The 21442-nt window shown below is 44.9% G+C and overlaps 2 protein-coding genes across 6 annotated transcripts in view; one reads left to right on the top strand and one right to left on the bottom strand.

Annotated features, from left to right (window-relative positions):
- The window catches only part of RUSC2 (RUN and SH3 domain containing 2), a 64781-nt gene extending 54194 nt beyond the window's left edge, over positions 1-10587 (top strand). For all 4 annotated transcript variants that reach the window (XM_044276265.1, XM_044276267.1, XM_044276268.1 and 1 more), the window contains 2 exons: positions 1473-1628; positions 6347-10587. In XM_044276265.1, the coding sequence (XP_044132200.1) occupies positions 1473-1628; positions 6347-6503 (313 nt within the window). In that variant the 3' untranslated portion in view covers positions 6504-10587. The remainder of the gene's footprint in view (positions 1-1472; positions 1629-6346) is intronic.
- A 926-nt stretch (positions 10588-11513) lies between these two features.
- FAM166B (family with sequence similarity 166 member B) overlaps positions 11514-21442 on the bottom strand; it is a 126761-nt gene continuing 116832 nt past the window's right edge. For both annotated transcript variants that reach the window (XM_044276275.1, XM_044276276.1), the window contains 4 exons: positions 15728-15903; positions 14244-14382; positions 13248-13466; positions 11514-12106 (listed from right to left, as the gene is read on the bottom strand). In XM_044276275.1, coding sequence (XP_044132210.1) covers positions 12018-12106; positions 13248-13466; positions 14244-14382; positions 15728-15903 — 623 coding nt within the window. In that variant the 3' untranslated portion in view covers positions 11514-12017. The remainder of the gene's footprint in view (positions 12107-13247; positions 13467-14243; positions 14383-15727; positions 15904-21442) is intronic.

Genomic DNA, 21442 nt, shown 5'->3' on the forward strand with positions numbered 1-21442 from the left:
GAACATGGCAGACATCTTAAAAAGTTCCAGGAAGTTGTAATCCCTGCTTGTTCAGTGTCTGCTGTGGTGATTTGCAGTCTGGAAAATGTTGGTGTGACAGCAGATGCAGTACATTCATCTGATGTGAACTAAGTGGCCTTCTGCAACAGATGAGGTCAGCTAAGTTTCTAGGCATGTGTCCTATTACAAACTTGTTGACTGTTTCCTATAATGCCCAGAAACTTTAATGCAACAGTAGAGTATAATACAGGATGTAACAGGATCAGTACAGGATAAGTAATGTAATGTATGTACACAGCGACTCCACCAGCAGAATAGTGAGTACAGCTCTGGTCTGGAGTATAATACCGGATGTAACTCACGATTAGTACAGGATAAGTAATGTATGTACACAGTGATTCCACCAGCAGAATAGTGAGTGCAGCTCTGGAGTATAATACCGGATGTAACTCACAATCAGTACAGGATAAGTAATGTAATGTATGTACACAGTGACTTCACCAGCAGAACAGTGAGTGCAGCTCTGGAGTATAATACAGGATGTAACTCACGATCAGTACAGGATAAGTAATGTATATACACAGTGACTCCACCAGCAGAACAGTGAGTGCAGCTCTGGAGTATAATACAGGATGTAACTCACGATCAGTACAGGATAAGTAATGTATGTACACAGTGATTCCACCAGCAGAATAGTGAGTGTGGAAGATGATATTATCGCATAAGATTAAAGGGCTTATCCAAGACTAAAAAATGTCCCCCCATATGCCAGGCCCCTCACACTGCATCTACTTACCTGGCTCCCCGCTCCCCGCTCCGCTCCTGGTCCCCGCACCGCTGCTGCTGCTTCTCCCTGTGAGCAGATGAAAACATCCGGTGTCGGGGGGGAGCAGCCAATGGCAGGCAGTGATGGGGACAAGCCTCCCTAGCGTCACCCGCAATGCTAGGGAGGCTCGTCCCTGTCATCGCCTGCCATTGGCTGCTTCCCCCCGACACCGGATGTTTTCATCTGCTCACAGGGAGAAGCAGCAGCAGCGGTGCGGGGACCAGGAGCGGAGCGGGGAGCGGGGAGCCAGGTAAGTAGATGCAGTGTGAGGGGCCTGGCATATGGGGGGACATTTTTTAGTCTTGGATAACCCCTTTAAGTTCTCTCTATATACATATCAATACTTACAGATATATTCTGACCAAAAACATTTATAGGAAATTCACAGAATATTGCATTCAAATCTGATAGTTGGGGTTCCCCATGAAAATTTGCAATACAAAGATGGGAGAGGTACTGTATGCACGTGTCATCCCCCTTTAATTTTACGGCATGTTCTGGTGACATAAAGGAAATATTCACATTTGTTAGAACCTATGGATATTTAACATATAAGCTCGAGGTAGAGCACGTCTTGTACACCTTCACATCATTGCCCTTGTATTACTATAAATGTTTGATGTCTCCTCTTCTGTCCCGGCCGCAGGCTGCCCTCGGGCTGGCTCAGCCTCGATAAGTCCGTGTTCCAGATGGTGGCTCAGACAGTGAGCGCAGGAATATGGGGAGAGGCGTCCTCTGAGAAGGAAAGCATGGCTGCCGAAAGAGGAGCCGCATCTGTGTCCCCGTCGTCTCAGAACCCCCAGTAAGTTCCCCAACAGATTGTCTTCTACATTATTTCATTTGCAATGACCATAAAGCAGGATATAATGGGGAGCGTGACCCCAACGTCGCTGCTAGTACTCCCATTTGCTCGAGCAAAGATTTGGTTTGCTGCACTAGCCCTGTGTCTTATTACCCTGGGTAAGGCCTCATCCACATGACCGTGCGCCATGTGCTGTTTCGCAGCCCCATTCACTTCAATTGGGACGCAAAAGATGCAGATTTTGTATGTCTGTTCTGGCGCTTCGGAAAAAGATAGAACATGTCCTTTTCTGGTCTGTTTTGCGGACAAGAATAAGCAGTTCTAAGAGAGGACAGCATGTATCATTCTGCAAAATGCCGAACGCACACGGCCGGTATCCATGTTTTGTGGCTCCACAATTTGCGGACTGCAAAGACGGCTACAGCCGTGTGCATGAGGCCTGAGGAAGAGTAGCCTGTTGGTGTCCCCCATCTGGCACCCTGGCTACAACCAGACCACTCTCTTGCTCCTGACTCCTCCCCCATTCGGTTTGAAATATTTAAAGGGGAATTCCACCCAAAACTTCGGACATGTTATAGAGGATGATTAGGAACATGGATTTCTGCCGCTTTCCTCAATTATAAAGCCCACGAAAACTGGATTTTCCGAGTGGTGTCTGTAGGGTACAGAAAGGTGGTATCTGGTCTCACAGACGCCACCTATCTATTATACTTTAAACTTTTTTTCCTCAACCATTTCAAAATCTCTGCTTGCTACCAGTGAATGGAAGCATACTGCTTTATATCCACAGGCCATATGAAGCTTCATTTACATGATTATAGTAATATTTCGGTCGGTATCTGGACTGAATAACAGGAAGATACAGTAGCATTTGTATTCGCCGTCCAGGGTACCGCAGGCTTCATGGTGATCTTCATGCGATGACTCATTAGAAGCCTCGTCTGCCTCAGTTTGCAGTCATTCTACAGCAGAGCATTTGTGTGCAGATCATGTCAGCCATGCAGAAATCCCAGCAGACAGATGCACCATTGTTTACATGTCCGTCATGATCAATCCCTATAGCCGTCCATCACAGAGGAGACCTTGGTTGGTCATTTCTTGTCTTCCATCACGTGGAACTTTTATTTTTAAAATGTATCTGTAAACCCAAAGCTACACGTAATGTACAGTACAGACCAAAAGTTTGTGGTTTGTGATACCGGGCTTTATGTGCAGCCTATTGTGAAGTCGCTGTACAGTTTAGGTGCCTGGATGCCTAGGCAGATTCCACTTAGATTTGACACCACTGTAGTATATAGATATATATATATATATATATATATATAGTACAGACCAAAAGTTTGGACACACCTTCTCATTCAAAGAGTTTTCTTTATTTTCATGACTATAAAAATTGTAGATTCACACTGAAGGCATCAAAACTATGAATTAACACATGTGGAATTATATACATAACAAAAAAGCGTGAAACAACTGAAAATATGTCATATTCTAGGTTCTTCAAAGTAGCCACCTTTTGCTTTGATTACTGCTTTGCACACTCTTGGCATTCTCTTGATGAGCTTCAAGAGGGAGTCACCTGAGATGGTTTTCACTTCACAGGTGTGCCCTGTCAGGTTTAATAAGTGGGATTTCTTGCCTTATAAATGGGGTTGGGACCATCAGTTGCGTTGTGGAGAAGTCAGGTGGATACACAGCTGATAGTCCTACTGAATAGACTGTTGGAATTTGTATTATGGCAAGAAAAAAGCAGCTAAGTAAAGAAAAACGAGTGGCCATCATTACTTTAAGAAATGAAGGCCAGTCAGTCCCGAAAAATTGGGAAAACTTTGAAAGTGTCCCTAAGTGCAGTCACAAAAACCATCAAGTGCTACAAAGAAACTGGCTCACATGCGGACCGCCCCAGGAAAGGAAGACCAAGAGTCACTTGTTTGGGCTAAAGAACACAAGGAATGGACATTAGACCAGTGGAAATCTGTGCTTTGGTCTGATGAGTCCAAATTTGAGATCTTTGGTTCCAACCACCGTGTCTTTGTGCAGCGCAGAAAAGGTGAACGGATGGACTCTACATGCCTGGTTCTCACCGTGAAGCATGGAGGAGGAGGTGTGATGGTGTGGGGGTGCTTTGCTGATGACACTGTTGGGGATTTATTCAAAATTGAAGGCATACTGAACCAGCATGGCTACCACAGCATATTGCAGCGGCATGCTATTCCATCCGGTTTGCGTTTAGTTGGACCATAATTTATTTTTCAACAGGACAATGACCCCAAACACACCTCCAGGCTGTGTAAGGGCTATTTGACCATGAAGGAGAGTGATGGGGTGCTGCGCCAGATGACCTGGCCTCCACAGTCACCGGACCTGAACCCAATGGAGATGGTTTGGGGTGAGCTGGACCGCAGAGTGAAGGCAAAAGGGCCAACAAGTGCTAAGCATCTCTGGGAACTCCTTCAAGACTGTTGGAAGACCATTTAAGGCGACTACCTCTTGAAGCTCATCAAGAGAATGCCAAGAGTGTTCAAAGCAGTAATCAAAGCAAAAGGTGGCTACTTTGAAGAACCTAGAATATGACATATTTTCAGTTGTTTCACACTTTTTTGTTATGTATATAATTCCACATGTGTTAATTCATAGTTTTGATGCCTTCAGTGTGAATTTACAATTTTTATAGTCATGAAAATAAAGAAAACTCTTTGAATGAGAAGGTGTGTCCAAACTTTTGGTCTGTACTGTACATGTAATGAATCCTAATATCTGTATGTGAGTATGCACTCTGTTACTGAACCAGGAGCACATTCAGCTACTATAGAATTTTGGCTGCGTAATAGGACACAGAGATGTAGCAGAGGGGAATGTTATTTAACACTTTGGGGATAAATGTTAGCTCTGAAACCATGTAGTAGATGTTATGTGCAGTCCTATGTAACACCACAGATAACACAGTAATAACTCTCTGAGTACAGATAATGTAGTAGATGTCACTTGCAGTCCTATGTAACACCACAGATAACACAGTGATAACTCTCAAAGTAAAGATAATGTAGTAGATGTTACCTGCAGACCTATGTAACACCACAGATAACACAGTAATAACTCTCTGAGTACAGATAATGTAGTAGATGTCACCTGCAGTCCTATGTAACACCACAGATAACACAGTAATAACTCTCTGAGTGCAGATAATGTAGTAGATGTCACCTGCAGTCCTATGTAACACCACAGATAACACAGTAATAACTCTCTGAGTGCAGATAATGTAGTAGATGTCACCTGCAGTCCTATGTAACACCACAGATAACACAGTAATAACTCTCTGAGTGCAGATAATGTAGTAGATGTCACCTGCAGTCCTATGTAACACCACAGATAACACAGTAATAACTCTCTGAGTGCAGATAATGTAGTAGATGTCACCTGCAGTCCTATGTAACACCACAGATAACACAGTAATAAGTCTCTGAGTACAGATCATGTAGTAGATGTTACTTGCAGTCCTATGTAACACCACAGATAACACAGTAATAACTCTCTGAGTACAGATAATGTAGTAGATGTCACCTGCAGTCCTATGTAACACCACAGATAACACAGTAATAACTCTCTGAGTGCAGATAATGTAGTAGATGTCACCTGCAGTCCTATGTAACACCACAGATAACACAGTAATAACTCTCTGAGTGCAGATAATGTAGTAGATGTCACCTGCAGTCCTATGTAACACCACAGATAACACAGTAATAAGTCTCTGAGTACAGATCATGTAGTAGATGTTACTTGCAGTCCTATGTAACACCACAGATAACACAGTAATAACTCTCTGAGTACAGCTAATGTAGTAGATGTCACCTGCAGTCCTATGTACCACCACAGATAACACAGCAATAACTCTCTGAGTACAGATCATGTAGTAGATGTTACTTGCAGTCCTATGTAACACCGCAAATATCACAGTGATAACTCTCTGAGTACAGATAGTGTAGTAGTGTTACCTGCAGTCCTATGTAACATTAGAGAAAACACAGTGATAACTCTGAGTACATATAATGTAGTAGAGGTTACCTGCAGTCCTATGTAACACCACAGAAAACACAGTAATAACTCTCTGAGTACAGATAATGTAGTAGTGTTACCTGCAGTCCTATGTAACACCACAGATAATACAGTGATAACTCTCAGAGTACAGATAATGTAGTAGATATTACCTGCAGTCCTATGTAACACCACAGAAAACACAGTGATAACTCTCTGAGTACAGATAAAGTAGTAGATATTACCTGCAGTCCTATGTAACACCACAGAAAACACAGTGATCACTCTCAAAGTACAGATAATGTAATATATGTCACTTGCAGTCCTATGTAACACCTCAGATAACACAGTGATAACTCTCTGAGTACAGATAATGTAGTAGATGTCACTTGCAGTCCTATGTAGTACCACAGATAACACAGTGTTAACTCTGAGTACAGATAATGTAGTAGATGTTACCTGCAGTCCTATGTAATACCACAGATAGCACAGTGATAACTCTCAGAGTACAGATATTGTAGTAGATGTTACCTGCAGTCCTATGTAACACAGTGATAACTCTACGCACAGAGTGGCCTCCTTTGTCTTCTATGATTTTTAGTGACCAAATACAGTTATTCACAGTCTTATAAGTGGCTGACTATGCTTGCTACTCTGACTAACGCATTTTACTCTTCATCCTCTAGACATGCCAGTTCTTCTTGTCACCACCCAGAACCCAAACAGAATGACATCAGCTGCGTATACAAAGCGCATTCGGACCTGCCACGATGCGGCCTACGAAACCGGAATCCTCTTATGCCCCTGAAGTTTGTTCCTCAACCTGATCGACTAGACTCCTAACATTTGCGAGACACGTTGCGTTCAAGACTCTCCAAGACGGAGCTCGTTCTGACAGCGGCACGAGGAACGCGCAGAGACCTCTGTGCTTCTTCTACAGAACAGAGTTATTTCATGGTGTCTCCATTGACCTCTGGGAGGAAATTGGGGCATCATGACGGGACAAGTGTGGTGGGACAGGTCACATTCATACAGTATTCTCTCCTTCTGCGCCCAAACCAACGTGCACGTGTGCTAGCCGTGATATTGACGTGAGCTGTGCATGCAGACATCTTAGATAATACTGTGACTTTCCCCAATGCTTATGGTCGGACTCCTAACCGGCAACTAAACGTCTGCCTTTTCCCACCGTTCCTCTGTAACTAGCACTTAAATATCAAAGGCTCTAGACTTCTTTTTCTCCCCCTTAGGATAGCGGAACAACCTGCAGCGTCCAAACCCAAGAGCTTACACTCGACTTGGTTATTGGAAGCACATGCCATTAGCTGCTTATATTACATTGGCTTGTGTCCTTGCATTAATATAGATGGCTGAGAGGAGAAGGAAGATCACGTGTGGAAGGAAGATGCCCAAGAGGAGAATCCGGGAACCTTAAGGTGTCATTTCACGGCTTGATATGACCTGAGAACTGGATTTTGGACGATGGGTGGCCTGGCAGTGGATTTGGAGCTGGGATGGGATGAGAAATGTGTTATATATAATAAGGGTTTTTAGGGGATGCAATTGCATATGGGCCCCTATGCTTGGGGGGCCCCTCACCCAGTGGATGGTGTTGCAGCGATGGTAACCGCACCTGTGCCTGTAGAGAGTCCATGTAAGCATCATGTAGCAATATGACTTGTAGGGCGCTCCTAGGCTCCTGAGGCAGGCCCCTAACTCATAAGTGAATGGCAATATGAGTTATAGGTACTGCTATGGACCCCTATGGGTTAGGTAGGGGAAGGGGGTCCTAATGCATAGACAGAACTGAGGGGCATTGACATAACACGCTGGTGGCACCCTGAGATATTCATCTGGCTCTCTCCCTATACAAATGTATATGTAATTATCCTACTATTACTTAGTGTATATGCGTCATTATATACCACGCGGTATGCCCTTATTGGTGGTTATGTATGCCCGGGTACTAAACTGCCACCTGCTGCTTCAATTCTGATGAGGGAGCTTTCTGGGGTATTGGCGATTTGGATGCAAATTTTGAAAATATAGGCGATATATGGCCGATGACGAGGTGCCATTCATGAGAACGTACAATCTACTGTATATAGTGACATTGTTATATATATCGCTAAACCGAGCTATTATATCCCTATGACTTATTACAGCACTTTGTTCATTTCACAGACTTTTTACATTTTGTTTCTTGGATCCCAAGAGCTTACGATTCAGTCACGATGTCTGATCGCCCCCTAGTGTTATAGAGGGATGCTCCCTCATCGACGTAGTTGCGCTTTCTGTTGTAATATCGCACCAGATTAGTATTTGTACTACTGGATATTAAGGGCGATAATTCACCCAGTAATTTTAGGGGGGCTGGGTACCGCTTGTACGTACTACGCTGCATATAGAGATATGGCAGACAGTGTGTGTGCTGGTTGCTTGCACTGTGTGTTGTAGTCTATGGGAGGGGGGGGGGAAGGGTTTAATGTCGTATTTAAAAGGGCAGGACTGGGCTGCTGATATCCTTGATGTATCCGTCATGTGTATAAATGAAAGGATCTGCAGTTTGGTTAGGTTAGGCCAAGAGTAGCTGATGTGGGTACCGGACTTGTTATCCATAGACACTTCCGGAGGAGGGGAAACAAATTGTTTACCCTCCCCATTTCTCGGAGGGTGTTACCCGCTAAATTTCCATATTTCCCTTAGTTGCCTGGAAGATACCTCCTGTATTATATTATGTAGAGCATGGTATATTAATACATGACTGCTGAGGATCGGGAGGCACAAAAAGAGCAGCAAACCATAAAAACAGACCTATGGGGCCTGCGGAGCCGAGAACAAAACTCAGCTCCTCTGTGATGTTGGCTACTCAAAGAAGGTCAAGGAGGTTCTTGATGAAGGGTGCTTGCTTGCTTGGAGTCAGACAAAGGAGACAAAGCAAGGGGGGGTCCCATTCCCATAGGAGGTGCTTAATTAACGGTGGCAGCTTGCTTGGAGTCGGATGAAGGCGTCAAAACAGAGGGGGCCCATTTCCATTCATTTTAGGCTCAGGACTGGGGTAAACAATAGCAATTGGCCATGATTGTCAATGTTATCTCATCATGGGATGCACCGCGGGGGTTTAATGGGATCTAAATAAATAGAACTATGGTAAGAAAAGGTCTGATCATGGGAAATCCATATGGCTGTACACAGTTTTTGGACTGGTGCAGGTCCTGGGGGATTGATTAGTGTTTTTAGTTTTTTTTTACACCATAGAACGGTACTCATGAAATAACATGATTGATGGGAGATCACTGGAGAAAGATGATACTAGTACACTGGCGGGGTTACACTGTAACTATTATACCGGTTAATAAACCAGACCACGGGACATGGTTGGCACAGGAGAAATGTGTTTAATGTGAATCTGGTTGCAGAGATTTTGGCTTTAGTCAGAGGGGCAGAAGAGTCATTTACTGTACATCTGACTGTAGACAAGAAGACCGGTATATCTGATCATGCCTGTTCACATCAGCGTCACGCTTCCATCGATCATTTCTATTATTCTGCTCCACTACGGGACCAGAACAATGAAACTAACAGAAGCTCCAGATCCACCACTAAGAAAGCGGAATTATGAAGTAGAATTGGGTCAATTATTGCTCATGGCACAGTACTAATAGTGGTCACAGTTCACAAGCAATGGGGCCTCTTAAAGGGGTTTCCAGGATTACTGTGATGTGCTCATGTAGCTGCTTTCCTCATCTTCATCTACCCCATGCTTTTTTCTTTTTTTAATTCAGACTTTCCTCACTGGTTTTCAACATGTAAATCAAGCACTCTGATTTGTTTTCATGCTTTATGTGGCACTTCCTTTTGCTGTATCCAACCAAACCCATGATGCACTTCTCCTTCCTCTACCACCGCTCCAGGACCATTCCTAATCACACCCAGCTAGTTTATAGCTAATTACATAGACACTTCCCCTATCACTGCCCCACCCATGGACATGACATCACAGGAGATAAGAAAGAGCTGCATGGACATGGTCATGTGACCACCGCGCAAACGATAGTTACAATAAAGGTAAACAAAATAACATTGCAGAACTACAGCGACCTTCAGAAATGATTCATTTAAAGGATGTTGATGCAAATTGGAAAACCACTTTAATAACAATTGTGGTCTATTTGTTACAACTCTTCCTAGATTGACTCTTCATCAAATCTTCTTCTAAGGGAAAAAATTGCAGCAGCTTTACAGAATGATCACAATTAAAAATGGAGGGGTCACAGAGCCACTACTTTCTGCCCGGACAAGCCCCCAGAATTTCAGTCTGACTCTTTGCATTGGATCACAGTGAATCTAAATTTGCCATAATTGCTACTAGTTTCACTTTTTATATCCCGTTCTTGCCTCTTCTACTCCTATTCACTTGCTTTGTGCTTTAGTGAGGGGCATGCAGAAAGTAGTGGTGATGTGCACACGGCCTGGCAATGGCCAATAGCAGGAAATACTATTGGAATATCGGCTCCCCTATCTCTTTCCGTGCAATCCATATTAATACATTTCTTACAGAAACTCTGCAGCCATTTTAGAAGAGCCTACGTTTACTTGTATATGCAGTAATAAAGCAATTGTAATTAACGGACTGGTGAACGGATCAGGGGGATACACCCATATATTCTCTGCAGGCCCCCTCACCATTTTCCACCCTGATCCTAGTTATTTTCTGCACCTATCACTCCTATCATGCCCATTTTCCGTAAGGGGTTGAGGGTTAATCTGCGAAGCTACTGGCGTCTGTACATCCGCTCGTGCTGAAACTAACTCTCCTCGTCTGTCACCTGTGCCGTCATCTTGGTGTCCTCTGCCATATATATGTATATTTATTGGTTTGTTTATTTATTACGCATATTAATAAAAAAAAGGTGCTGAATATAAACTTCAAGGTGGTGATTATTTTTTGGAACAATTAAAAACTGATATTAATAATTGAAGGGTGTGCAGGATGGCGGGTTTTCTCATTTAGGATGTGATGGAGCTATACACACATTTACAAATGTATGGTAGGGGCGGGGATTCGCTAAGCAGGGGTGTGTCCTACACTAATATCAGCCCTTCCAAAACTCAGGGAGACTGAACCAAAACGACCTGGTTTTGCCCCTAATTATGAGGGCAAGCACACCCCTGCCATGAAAAGTGCATTTTCTGTCTTTGTCCATTATATTCCTACTCCCAGAAATGGGATCTTTGAGTGAGTACACATAGGCATGTGTGGCAGTGGCATACTTTCAATAGAGGAAGACCACGCCACTGCTATAGGGTCTGGGGGATGAGGAGGGCCTGGTACAGAACTGGTTCTTCTCTTCCCGATGTCAAAACACTGCATTTTCATGCCGCCACTAGGGGGAGCTCAAAGCAAAGCGATTATTCCAGCTTCTATGGTAGTTGTAATAATTCCTATTCACTGAGCTCCCCCTAGTGGTGGCTGCAGGCAGCCAGCTAGCTTTGTAATAGAAGGGAAGCAGGAGACATATCAATATACTTTTCCCAGTTTTCTGGTGTAAATACATTGAGAGTTCAAGTACACACGTGTAGCCATCTCACCTGGTTTCTTAATTGTAGTCCTCTGGGTACACAGAGAATGCATTGAGAAATATGGTGTTCAGAATGAGCGCCCTATATTTGAAGCACCTTTCCTACTTTTTCCAACATTGAAGTTGGATAAAGTAGGTGAGGCGAAAGGCAACTTTTTTTTTATCACAATTTGTATTTAATTAAAATGTATTTGTAAATTCGTCAGAAATCTGGGGCATTGCACATGTTCTGCATTGCCTGGGGGTGTTTCATGCATGTACACTGGGAAACTAAGTGCAGAGGGCCCCTATTAAGTTTATGGGGCCCAATGAGATTTATTTATGCCCCTGATGTTCAGGTATACAGACACTGGTCTAAGAGGTGCATATGTATACATTAAATATATAGATTTTCTTCTATTATTTTAGAAAACATAGTTTTGAACGTAATTTGAAAAGTATAACATATATTACTTTAGAGGGAAGTAATACATACTGTACACGTGTTCGCACACATATTTATTACATGTAAACTTAGTGAATGTCTCCATGTTTTGCACTTTGGAATAATGATTGTCTCACTTCCTATGGCTTTAGCCCACAGTCATTTATACATAGGCCCGTACCCGTCTTGTTGTGTCCACCACAGCCGAACAGTGGAAGACCAGTGCGGCCTGCAATGCGGGATAAGTATGTGAATCTTCATTATATCACTCTGGCCCTTGAGTGTCTGCAGGTAACTAAATTATCCACCAGGGGGCGAAGCTGCTCTTGGCTCAGTAGATCCTGTGGCTCCCTAATTCACCATTTGCTTTTGCAGCGTTGACTGACCCAGTGCATTTTGGGTAAGGTTGCCGTAGGTGTGTCCGTACTGAAACTTGTAACCTGTAGGAATAGTTGGGACAAGATGGGGAAGGTTAATTCATTATTAAAGCAGTTTAGAACTAAGATCTAATACATATAGACATTTAAAGAGGTATTCCGGGTTTTAAAGGGAACCTGTCACTGGGATTTTGTGCATAGAGCTGAGGACATGGGCCGCTAGCACATCCGCAATACCCAGTCCCCATAGCTCTGTGTGCTTTTATTGTGTAAAAAAAACGATTTGATGCATATGCAAATTACCCTGAGATGTGTCCTGTATGTGAGATGAGTCAGGGACAGGACTCATCTCAGGTTAATTTGCATATGTATCAAAGCGGTTTTTTTTACCAAATAAAAGCACACAGAGCTATGGGGACTGGATATTGCGGATATGCTAGCGGCCATCTAGCAACCCATGTCCTCAGCTCTATACACAAAATCCCAGTGACAGGTTCCCTTTAATGATTATATTTATTTATTAGCCCAGGTCATGTGACCGAACGTGTGATGTCTGGCCTAGGAAAAGGCAACAGGACCGCCATGGCCTCTTCAAGCAGCTGATCGGTGGGGTCACTCTAGGTAGCCAGCATGTTATCTGAGCCTATGCTGGGGATTTGAAGCTCTGTATTAGAAAAAAAAGGAAGCTCTAACCTCTATGAAGGAATTTTTAGAATGATCATATTTTGAGTTTTGCGCCTTTTGAGCTCTTATGGAGAAGCAAATAACCACAAAGCCAACAAAAATGTATCCCCGCCAACTATTTCTCAACCTCAAAAAAACTGTCTACTTTAGGTCTACACCACACAGTTTAAGTAGTTTTACTCCATTTCTTGGCCTCCACATTTAGGCCACCACCGCATTTATTAGTAAATCTGCCCCATTGAGTATTTTCTTACGAGCGGAAATTGACCTGCCGCGAGGATTTTAAAATCTTTAAAATCCAATTGTTGCGATTCCCCACCTTATGTACAGTGGTTTTCCCCATAGATTTGAATAGAGTTGTTAAAATAACCAGACAATCTGCACCAAAAACACATAAAAATGCACAAAAAGGCAAAAAAAGTCATAAATATTGTGGATTTATGTGCGTTTTTTATTGAGTTTTTTGTTTCCTGTGTGCAGCTACCCTTAGCCATACAAGCCACCTTTAGAAGTCCCTCACCTGGCACATATCCCGTATAGCGGGGCAGTAGGCCCAGCTGCTCCAGGTAGATGTGGCTCTGGTCAGACTGGTGTCTGCTCCCTTCTTGGGCTTCCTGGAAGCCTATTTTGGATCCTTTTTTCAGAGTCATTTCAGAAAACTCTGTTATAGCTCTGTTCGTGGTGATGGGATAACCAGTGCCAATGAGAAAACGAGAGCGGGGGACGTACCCAGTGTAACCTGTGGGAACATAAAGATGTCGCACATAAGGAAATAGAACACATTAAAAGTACAAAATAGTCCATGTACTCTACCGACCTGAGCTTTGAAAAATCTAGAATATTAATATTCACCCTGTTCCTTTAAGATCCAACATTCTGTGCTGATTCATTTCATAATATATGTTTATCGGGTTCGGAGATCGGTTTGTATGACATAGAGTTCTAAACTCTTTCCTTTCACATTATAGAACTACATGATAAAATTCCTGCAGCCACCACAAGAGGGAGATCACGAGTTTACTGTTTATGCGTTGAACTTATTAATAAAACAGTATACAATAAGCTCTAAAGCTCCCTCTTGTGGTCATAGCAGGCAGACAAAATTGGATCACTTAACTATCTGCACACGGGGAATTTGGAGCTGTGTGTCAGGAAAATAGAGCTTCCACTGTTGAAAAATATATTAAGAAATAATTCAGCACAGTATTTTGAACATATATAGATTGCAAGAACGAAATGGTGTTCAAACGTGGACATTTTGAGGGACATTTATTAAGACTGGTGTTTCTTACTCCAGTCTTGATAAGGAAATATGCTGGTGTATGATGCACTCATATAATTAAGAGGCACAGAACTCTGGATAATGTTGGTGTGACATCAGCCTTATACAGCAAGAAGCTATGTGACAACCCTACAAAAAGAGAGCAAACTGAGATGGTTGATAAAATTGTCCATTGTCCTTCAGGAAAAAAAAATTTAATATTGTTATCGATAAATAAATATATAAAAACACCACCTGAGATGAAATACTTCTGGGGGTCCTCCTCTCCCATGTAGTATGGGGAGATCTGTATCTGGAAGGCATTGGGAGAGACATAGGGCGCTGGCTCCTTAGACAGTGCTGGGAGTGGAGTCCGATACTTGGCTGTGATCAGCTGGAAGTAGGGAGTGAAACAGAAAAAAACACCTCCGTCATCACTGATTACAGACTGAGGGGGCAGAATAAGGTGAAACCTTCTCAATTCCATATCTACAGACATGGCAACGGTCCTCGGTGCTACAAGATAGCGCCTGAGCAGCAGTCTCTTTTTAGGATTCAAAATTTCTTTGCATTCCCTGCTTGTTCAGAGTCTGTATTCCGGGAAGTGTTGTCTAAATACGGTAGCATGCCCTGGACAGTCACATTATATCAGGACAATTAACTGCAGTATAGGAGCTCATCAGGACGTCTGATGATAAGCTTGCTGACAGTTTCCAATAACAACCAGCGGAAGATAATATGCTTTATCAGTCATCTTCTGCACCTTTTATTGCAGTTTTTAACACTTTTGCCTGGACTGATCCTTTAAGTTGATTAAAACAGAACTCACACGGTGCCCTCATAACAGTACCCTGCACACAGTGCGTGCCCCTGTGAAGAGTGCACCATTAGCACTTGCCTCCATGCCGCGTGTTGCTTCTTCCCTCTCTCTTCTCACTAAGGGCTAGTTCACAAACTCCACTGCATATTCCACGGAATAAACCCTCTCGTTTCTGCTGTTGAATGCAGCAGACCCACTTGTGGTTTACCCCCATGTAATGTTTCGTCTGCGTCTGTGTGGACACCACGTCAAGGAAGGACATATCCTTTCTTGGCGCGGTTGCAAAAGACAGCAGCCGCACGGATGCAGCATGGCCTCGCACTGAAAACATTGAGAGGTGGTCACTATGCTGCCTCCTCATGGTTTTTGGCACAGAATATTTGCCAAATTCTGTTGATAAAATCCTCTGTGTTCATATGTGCCTGCATGCAATGAAGCTTCAGTATATGCAAATGATCCTCTAGGATCAATGGGGGCGTGTCCGTTACACCTAGAGGCTCTGCTCTCTCTGCAACTTCCGCACCCTCTGCACTTTGATTGATAGGACTAAGCGAGTGTGATGATGTTTTCACTGCCTGACTCTGTCAATCAAAGTGGAGAGAACACGGCAGTGGCGGAGAGAGCAGAGCCTCAAGGTGTAATGGCAACGCCCCCGTTGCTCCTAGCGGCTCATTTGCATATATTAAAACATCATGTTCCTCAGCAATGCGGGCACATATGAACATGGGGCCAACACAGCTGCGTTCAGCTTTCAAGCACACATGCAACAGGTCAGCCAGTGTCATAGGGACAAATCTTCTAACAGACGCCCTTTAGCTATCGGGACACAGATGAACGTGTAGGCCAAGATCTAGCCCCAGGTCAAAGTTTGTGCAGCCCCCCTGCACTAAGATAAGCCAGAAATCAGTTCTCCGCTCACCTGCTTCTCATGCTCAGTCCGCGGCGGCTGCTGACCGCTCTGAAGTTTACTGACCAGTAGCTGCTCCTTCAGGTGACTCTGCTGCTGGTCCTGATCCTTTTGAAAGTCAGTCAGGGCATCCCGAGTGGTCTCGGCGTACGTCTTAGCAAAGAATTTCTGAGATCTAGGGATGAAGCCTGAGAAGACAAGAAGAAGGGAATGTTAGGATCCTGGAATTTAATATGGAAGGATCCGCATGGGATTTTGATCATGACCAGGTCATTAGGTGAGGTTTTGGCGGGAAATTTTCCCGCCGAAAGTGGTGGTCAGTGTGGCTAAATTTAGCCAGTGTTGCTGAGGGGAGGTCAAGGGTTGGGGATTGGCTAGTTAGGGCACCTATAGGGAAAGGTTGCTGGGCAGATTAATTGTTGATGCCCAGCAACAGTTAGGGCATTGGCTGATGATTTGTGGGGTTGGGGTCTATCCGTGTATATATTGCGGTGGCTGTCAGTGATACAGCTGTCAGCCAAAACCGCAAGATTAGAGCAGCACTCTGCCTGTCTGCCACCTGTGAGGATTCGCCTGCTGTCTGCCGTTGCTGTCGGCCGTACCTGATGGAGGATTTCATTGCTGCCCTGCGGAGCCGTGCTGAGGAGGAGGGAGCGTCTGCCTGGTTTGAGGCTTGCCTGTCGGACCTGTCGCCTGCTGTTCGGGAGTTGCCTGGAGCTGTGGGAGCCCTCTGCGGTGATGGACCGGAGCCTGCGATCCCTGTTGCTGCCTTGCCTGCGCTGCGCTCTTCTCAGCGTGAGAGGAGGCAGCGCACCCGTTTTTCCCCTTCTCCCTCCAGGTCCTCTGCTGAGCGGCGGCGTCCAGAGAAGCGGCAGGCATCGGAGTCCAGACCCGGAAGTAGCGGTGCAGGTGTGATGTCACTTCCGGTGGTGCAGCAGCCTTCTGTGTCCCCCAGGAACTTTGATGTGGCTGATGGTTCCGGCGGTCCTTTGTTTCCCGGGCGCCCTCTGGTGGACAGTCAAGGAACTTCTTCTTTTCGCCGCAGAAGTGGGAAGAGGTCCAGGACCCGCGGTCATCAGGGGCAGCGTCCAGCTGTGCAGCTCCACTCCGGTGTTGAGCTGCGGGCGGATGCGTGCCAGGAAGATACCTCTTTGCCACCAGGAGCGTCATCGCTTTCCCCTCCTCGCAGGACTGAGGCTTCGTCTGATGGTGAGTGCCTTAGTGGCTTAGCTCCGGTACTTACCTCCTTGTCCTCTGTCCTCTCCTCGCTTCAAGCTATGATTCCCGCTGTTCCGCTATCTGCTGTGCCGTCTGCCGTTGCGGATGATGTTACGTCCGCATGGCGGTCGGTCGGGCAGAGGGATGAGCAGAATTCTGACAGCGAAGGTTCCCTCCCTCTTCCGTTATTTTGTAAGCGGAAGGGGGTAGCAGAGACTTGTTACAAGGAGGCTCTCCCTTGCGAGATGTCTCCCTTAGGTTTTCATTTGCCTGTTTCTGTTAAAGAAAAAATTTGGCGTAATGAATTTGTTGATATTTTATCTCTTCTGCCTGCGTCTAAGGATTTTGTAATTAAATTGACAAGCGTGATGAGAAGACCGAGGAGGATCGGCGACGTCCGATTCCTCGGTCATTCAACAATTGGTTGCAGGCGTATTGTATTTTTTGTAGTGTCATGGGTGAGAAATTTCCTCAAAAGTGTTCTGGGTTATTTCAGCATTTAGATAATGTTTTAGAAGCCTATAAAAATTTTGGTGGTGTGGGGTGGTTTTCTTATGATGAAGGTGTTAGGCAAAAATTGTCTGTATACCCTGGTATGCGTTGGGGGGCAAAGGATGTGGGTTTGTGGCTCAATTTGTTGGTGCCGCATCGTACATCCTTTTCCGCCCCTAGGCAGCAGCCGTCTTCAACAGTTTCTCAGCCGTCTGCTTTGAGGAAGGGCACTTGCTTTGCGTTCAATGAGTCGCAGTGTCGATGGCCTTCCTCATGTAGATATCGGCATGAGTGTACCTTTTGCGGAGGCAGCCACCCCATGGTGCGTTGCTTCAAGAAAGCAAATCTGCCCTCTCAGCCATCCGCAAGGGAGTATGTTTCAAAGAGCCTGGACTCCAGTAAGGGTAGCGAGCATGGGTCCATGGTTAGAGCAGTATCCAAATCGCAAGATGGCGGAATTACTACTTAAAAGTTTTTCTGTGGGTTTTATTTTGCCTTCATTTTCAGGTTCTGGTTGTGAATGGGTTAATAACCTGTCTTCAGTTAACCAATTCCCATCCGTGGTGCGTGCGAAGTTGATGAAGGAGTTGGAGGCGGATAGGATTTCTGGTCCTTTCTCTTCCCCTCCGTTTGTCAATTTCCGTCTCTCACCATTGGGTATTGTACCCAAGAGGGAACCAAATGCCTTTCGTTTGATTCATAATTTATCTTTCCCTTATGGGGCATCTTTAAATGATGAGATTGATAAGGCATTATGTTCTGTTAAATATGCTACCTTTGACGCTGCAGTGGACATGGTTCGCTCGTTTGGTCAGGGTGCTTTAATGGCAAAGGCCGACATTCAGTTGGCTTTTCACTTATTGCCGGTTCACCCGTCTTGTTTTAATTCTCTGGGTTTTCAGTTTCAAGGGTTGTTTTATTTTGACAGATGTTTACCTATGGGTTGTTCTGTATCCTGTTTTTATTTCGAAGCTTTTTCCTCTTTTATTGAATGGGTTGTGTCTGTTCGGTGCATGAAAGGCACAGTGACGCATTATTTAGATGATTTTTTGTTTATTAGTCCAGTTGGTTCCCCAGTTTGTTCTGATTTGTTGGATTCGTTTTTCCAGGTTTGTTCCGAGTTTGGTGTTCTTTTGTCTGCTGAGAAGACTGTTTATCCTGTTAATTGTTTGGAGTATTTAGGTATTACTATTGATTCGGTAAAGGGGGAGTTCCGTCTTCCTCAGGAGAAGGTAATTAAAATTTGTTCAGTGATTTCAGATCTGTTGAGTAGGAGGAAAGCTACGGTTAAGGAGATTCAGTCATTGCTGGGTCTTTTGGCTTTTGCATCTAGAGTTATGCCAATGGGTCGGGTTTTTTGTCGTCGGCTGGCGGCCTTAATTGCAGGTATTAGGAATCCGGTTTTTCATGTTCGGTTGTGTAGGGATAGTAAGGATGATTTAGTGATTTGGTTGGAGTTTTTTAGGAATTATAATGGTCGTTCCTTTTGGCAGGATCAGTTTGTGTTTGCCCCCTCTTTGAAGCTGTTCACGGATGCAGCGGGGGCATCTGGTTTCGGGGCTTTCTGGAATGGGCACTGGTGTGCGGCTGCGTGGCATTCATCTTGGATGGATAATGGTGTAACGAAGAATATAGTGGTTTTAGAATTGTTCCCTGTTATTGTGGCTCTGGTTTTATGGGGTAGGTTTTTTGCTAATAAAAGGATCTTTCTACACACAGATAATAAGGGGGTGTTATTTGCGGTTAATTGCTTGTCCTCAAAGTGTCCGTTAGTTGTAAAGCTGTTATGCCATTTAGTTTTGCTTTGTTTGCAGCTGAATATTTGGATAAAGGCGCGCCATATTCCAGGTATAGATAATTCTATTGCTGATGCTTTGTCTCGGTTTCAGTTTCAGAGATTTCGCTCATTGGCAGCGGGTGCCGATTTGGAAGGGGAAATGTGCCCTCCACATCTGTGGAGTCTGATCTGGTCCTAGGAATGTCGTATCTTCAGTCAGTAGCCCCAGCGACGTGGTCAGACTATGTCCGTTCGTGGAGTCGTTGGTGTCGTTTTGTGGAAGGTAGAGGTGGGTCTCCCTTTGTGAGTAATGAGGTTTCGGCGTTAGCTTTTTGTCTGTCTCTTTTTAAGATTAGGTTAGCTCATGCCACTGTAGTTAGGATCTTGTCCGGTGTTTCATTTTTTCTCAGGATTTTGGGGGTTCCTTCTTTTCTGGAATTTTTCATGGTGAAGCAGATATTGAAGGGTTACAAAAGAGAGGTAATTGTTCTTCTGACAGCAGATGTCCTATCTCCCCTGATTTATTGGTTGCTTTGTGTGAAGCTACAGCTGTGGTTTGCATCAGTGATTATGAGTCTCTGCTTTTTTCTACCGTATTTTTGTGCATGTTTTTTGGAGCTTTCAGGATAAGCGAGCTGTTGCTGAAAAGCAGCAGGTCTGGCTTAGGGCTATTGTTAGCTAATGTGCACATTCATGCTAACTATGTTTTGTTTTTTCTTCCTACTACTAAGGCCTCATGCACACGACCGTTTTTTTTCACGGTCCGCAAAAACGGGGTCCGTGGGTCCGTGATCCGTGACCGTTTTTTCGTCCGTGGGTCTTCCTTGATTTTTGGAGGATCCACGGACATGAAAAAAAAGTCGTTTTGGCGTCCGCCTGGCCGTGCGGAGCCAAACGGATCCATCCTGAATTACAATGCAAGTCAATGGGGACGGATCCGTTTGAAGTTGACACAATATGGTGCAATTGCAAACGGATCCGTCCCCATTGACTTTCAATGTAAAGTCAGGAGTCCCTTTACTTTCACACTTGTGTTCATATAATGCAGACGGTGGCTCCGTTCAGAGCGGATCCGTCTGCATTATATTGTTAAAACATTTCTAAGTGTGAAAGTAGCCTCAGACGGATCCGTCCAGACTTTACATTGAAAGTCAATGGGGGACGGATCCGTTTGAAAATTGAGCCACAGTGTGTCATCTTCAAACGGATCCGTCCCCATTGACTTACATTATAAGTCTGGACGGATCCGCTTGCCTCCGCACGGCCAGGCGGACACCCGAACATAACTTGAAGCGTCCCCATCACCATGGGAACGCCTCTACGTTAGAATATACTGTCGGATATGAGCTACTTCGTGAAACTCATTTCCGACAGTATATTCTAACACAGAGGCGTTCCCATGGTGATGGGGACGCTTCAGGTTAGACTACACTGCAAACTTGGTACAAGACTGCCCCCTGCTGCCTGGCACCACCCGATCTCTTACAGGGGGATATGATAGCACAATTAACCTCTTCAGGTGCGGCACCTAAAGGGGTTAATTGTACTATCATATTCTCCTGTAAGAGATCAGGGCTGCCAGGCAGCAGGGGGCAGACCCCCCCCCTCCCCAGTTTGAATATCGTTGGTGGCACAGTGTGTGCCCATCGCCCCCCCCTTCCTCCCTCTATAGTTAAAAATCGTTGGTGGCACAGTGTGTGCCCATCGCCCCCCCCCCCCTTCCTCCCTCTATAGTTAAAAATCGTTGGTGGCACAGTGTGTGCCCATCGCCCCCCCCCCTTCCTCCCTCTATAGTTAAAAATCGTTGGTGGCACAGTGTGTGCCCATCGCCCCCCCCCCTTCCTCCCTCTATAGTTAAAAATCGTTGGTGGCACAGTGTGTGCCCATCGCCCCCCCCCCCTTCCTCCCTCTATAGTTAAAAATCGTTGGTGGCACAGTGTGTGCCCATCGCCCCCCCCCTTCCTCCCTCTATAGTTAAAAATCGTTGGTGGCACAGTGTGTGCCCATCGCCCCCCCCTTCCTCCCTCTATAGTTAAAAATCGTTGGTGGCACAGTGTGTGCCCATCGCCCCCCCCCCTTCCTCCCTCTATAGTTAAAAATCGTTGGTGGCACAGTGTGCGCCGACCATCGCCCCCCTCCATCTTCCCCCCCCCATCATTGGTGGCAGCGGGGCTCCGATCGGTAACCATGGCAACCAGGAAGCTACTGCATCCCTGGTTGCCATGGTTACTTAGCAATAG

The sequence above is a fragment of the Bufo gargarizans genome, chromosome 1, assembly GCF_014858855.1.
Source record: "Bufo gargarizans isolate SCDJY-AF-19 chromosome 1, ASM1485885v1, whole genome shotgun sequence".
In the NCBI taxonomy this organism is placed as follows: Eukaryota; Metazoa; Chordata; class Amphibia; order Anura; family Bufonidae; genus Bufo; species Bufo gargarizans.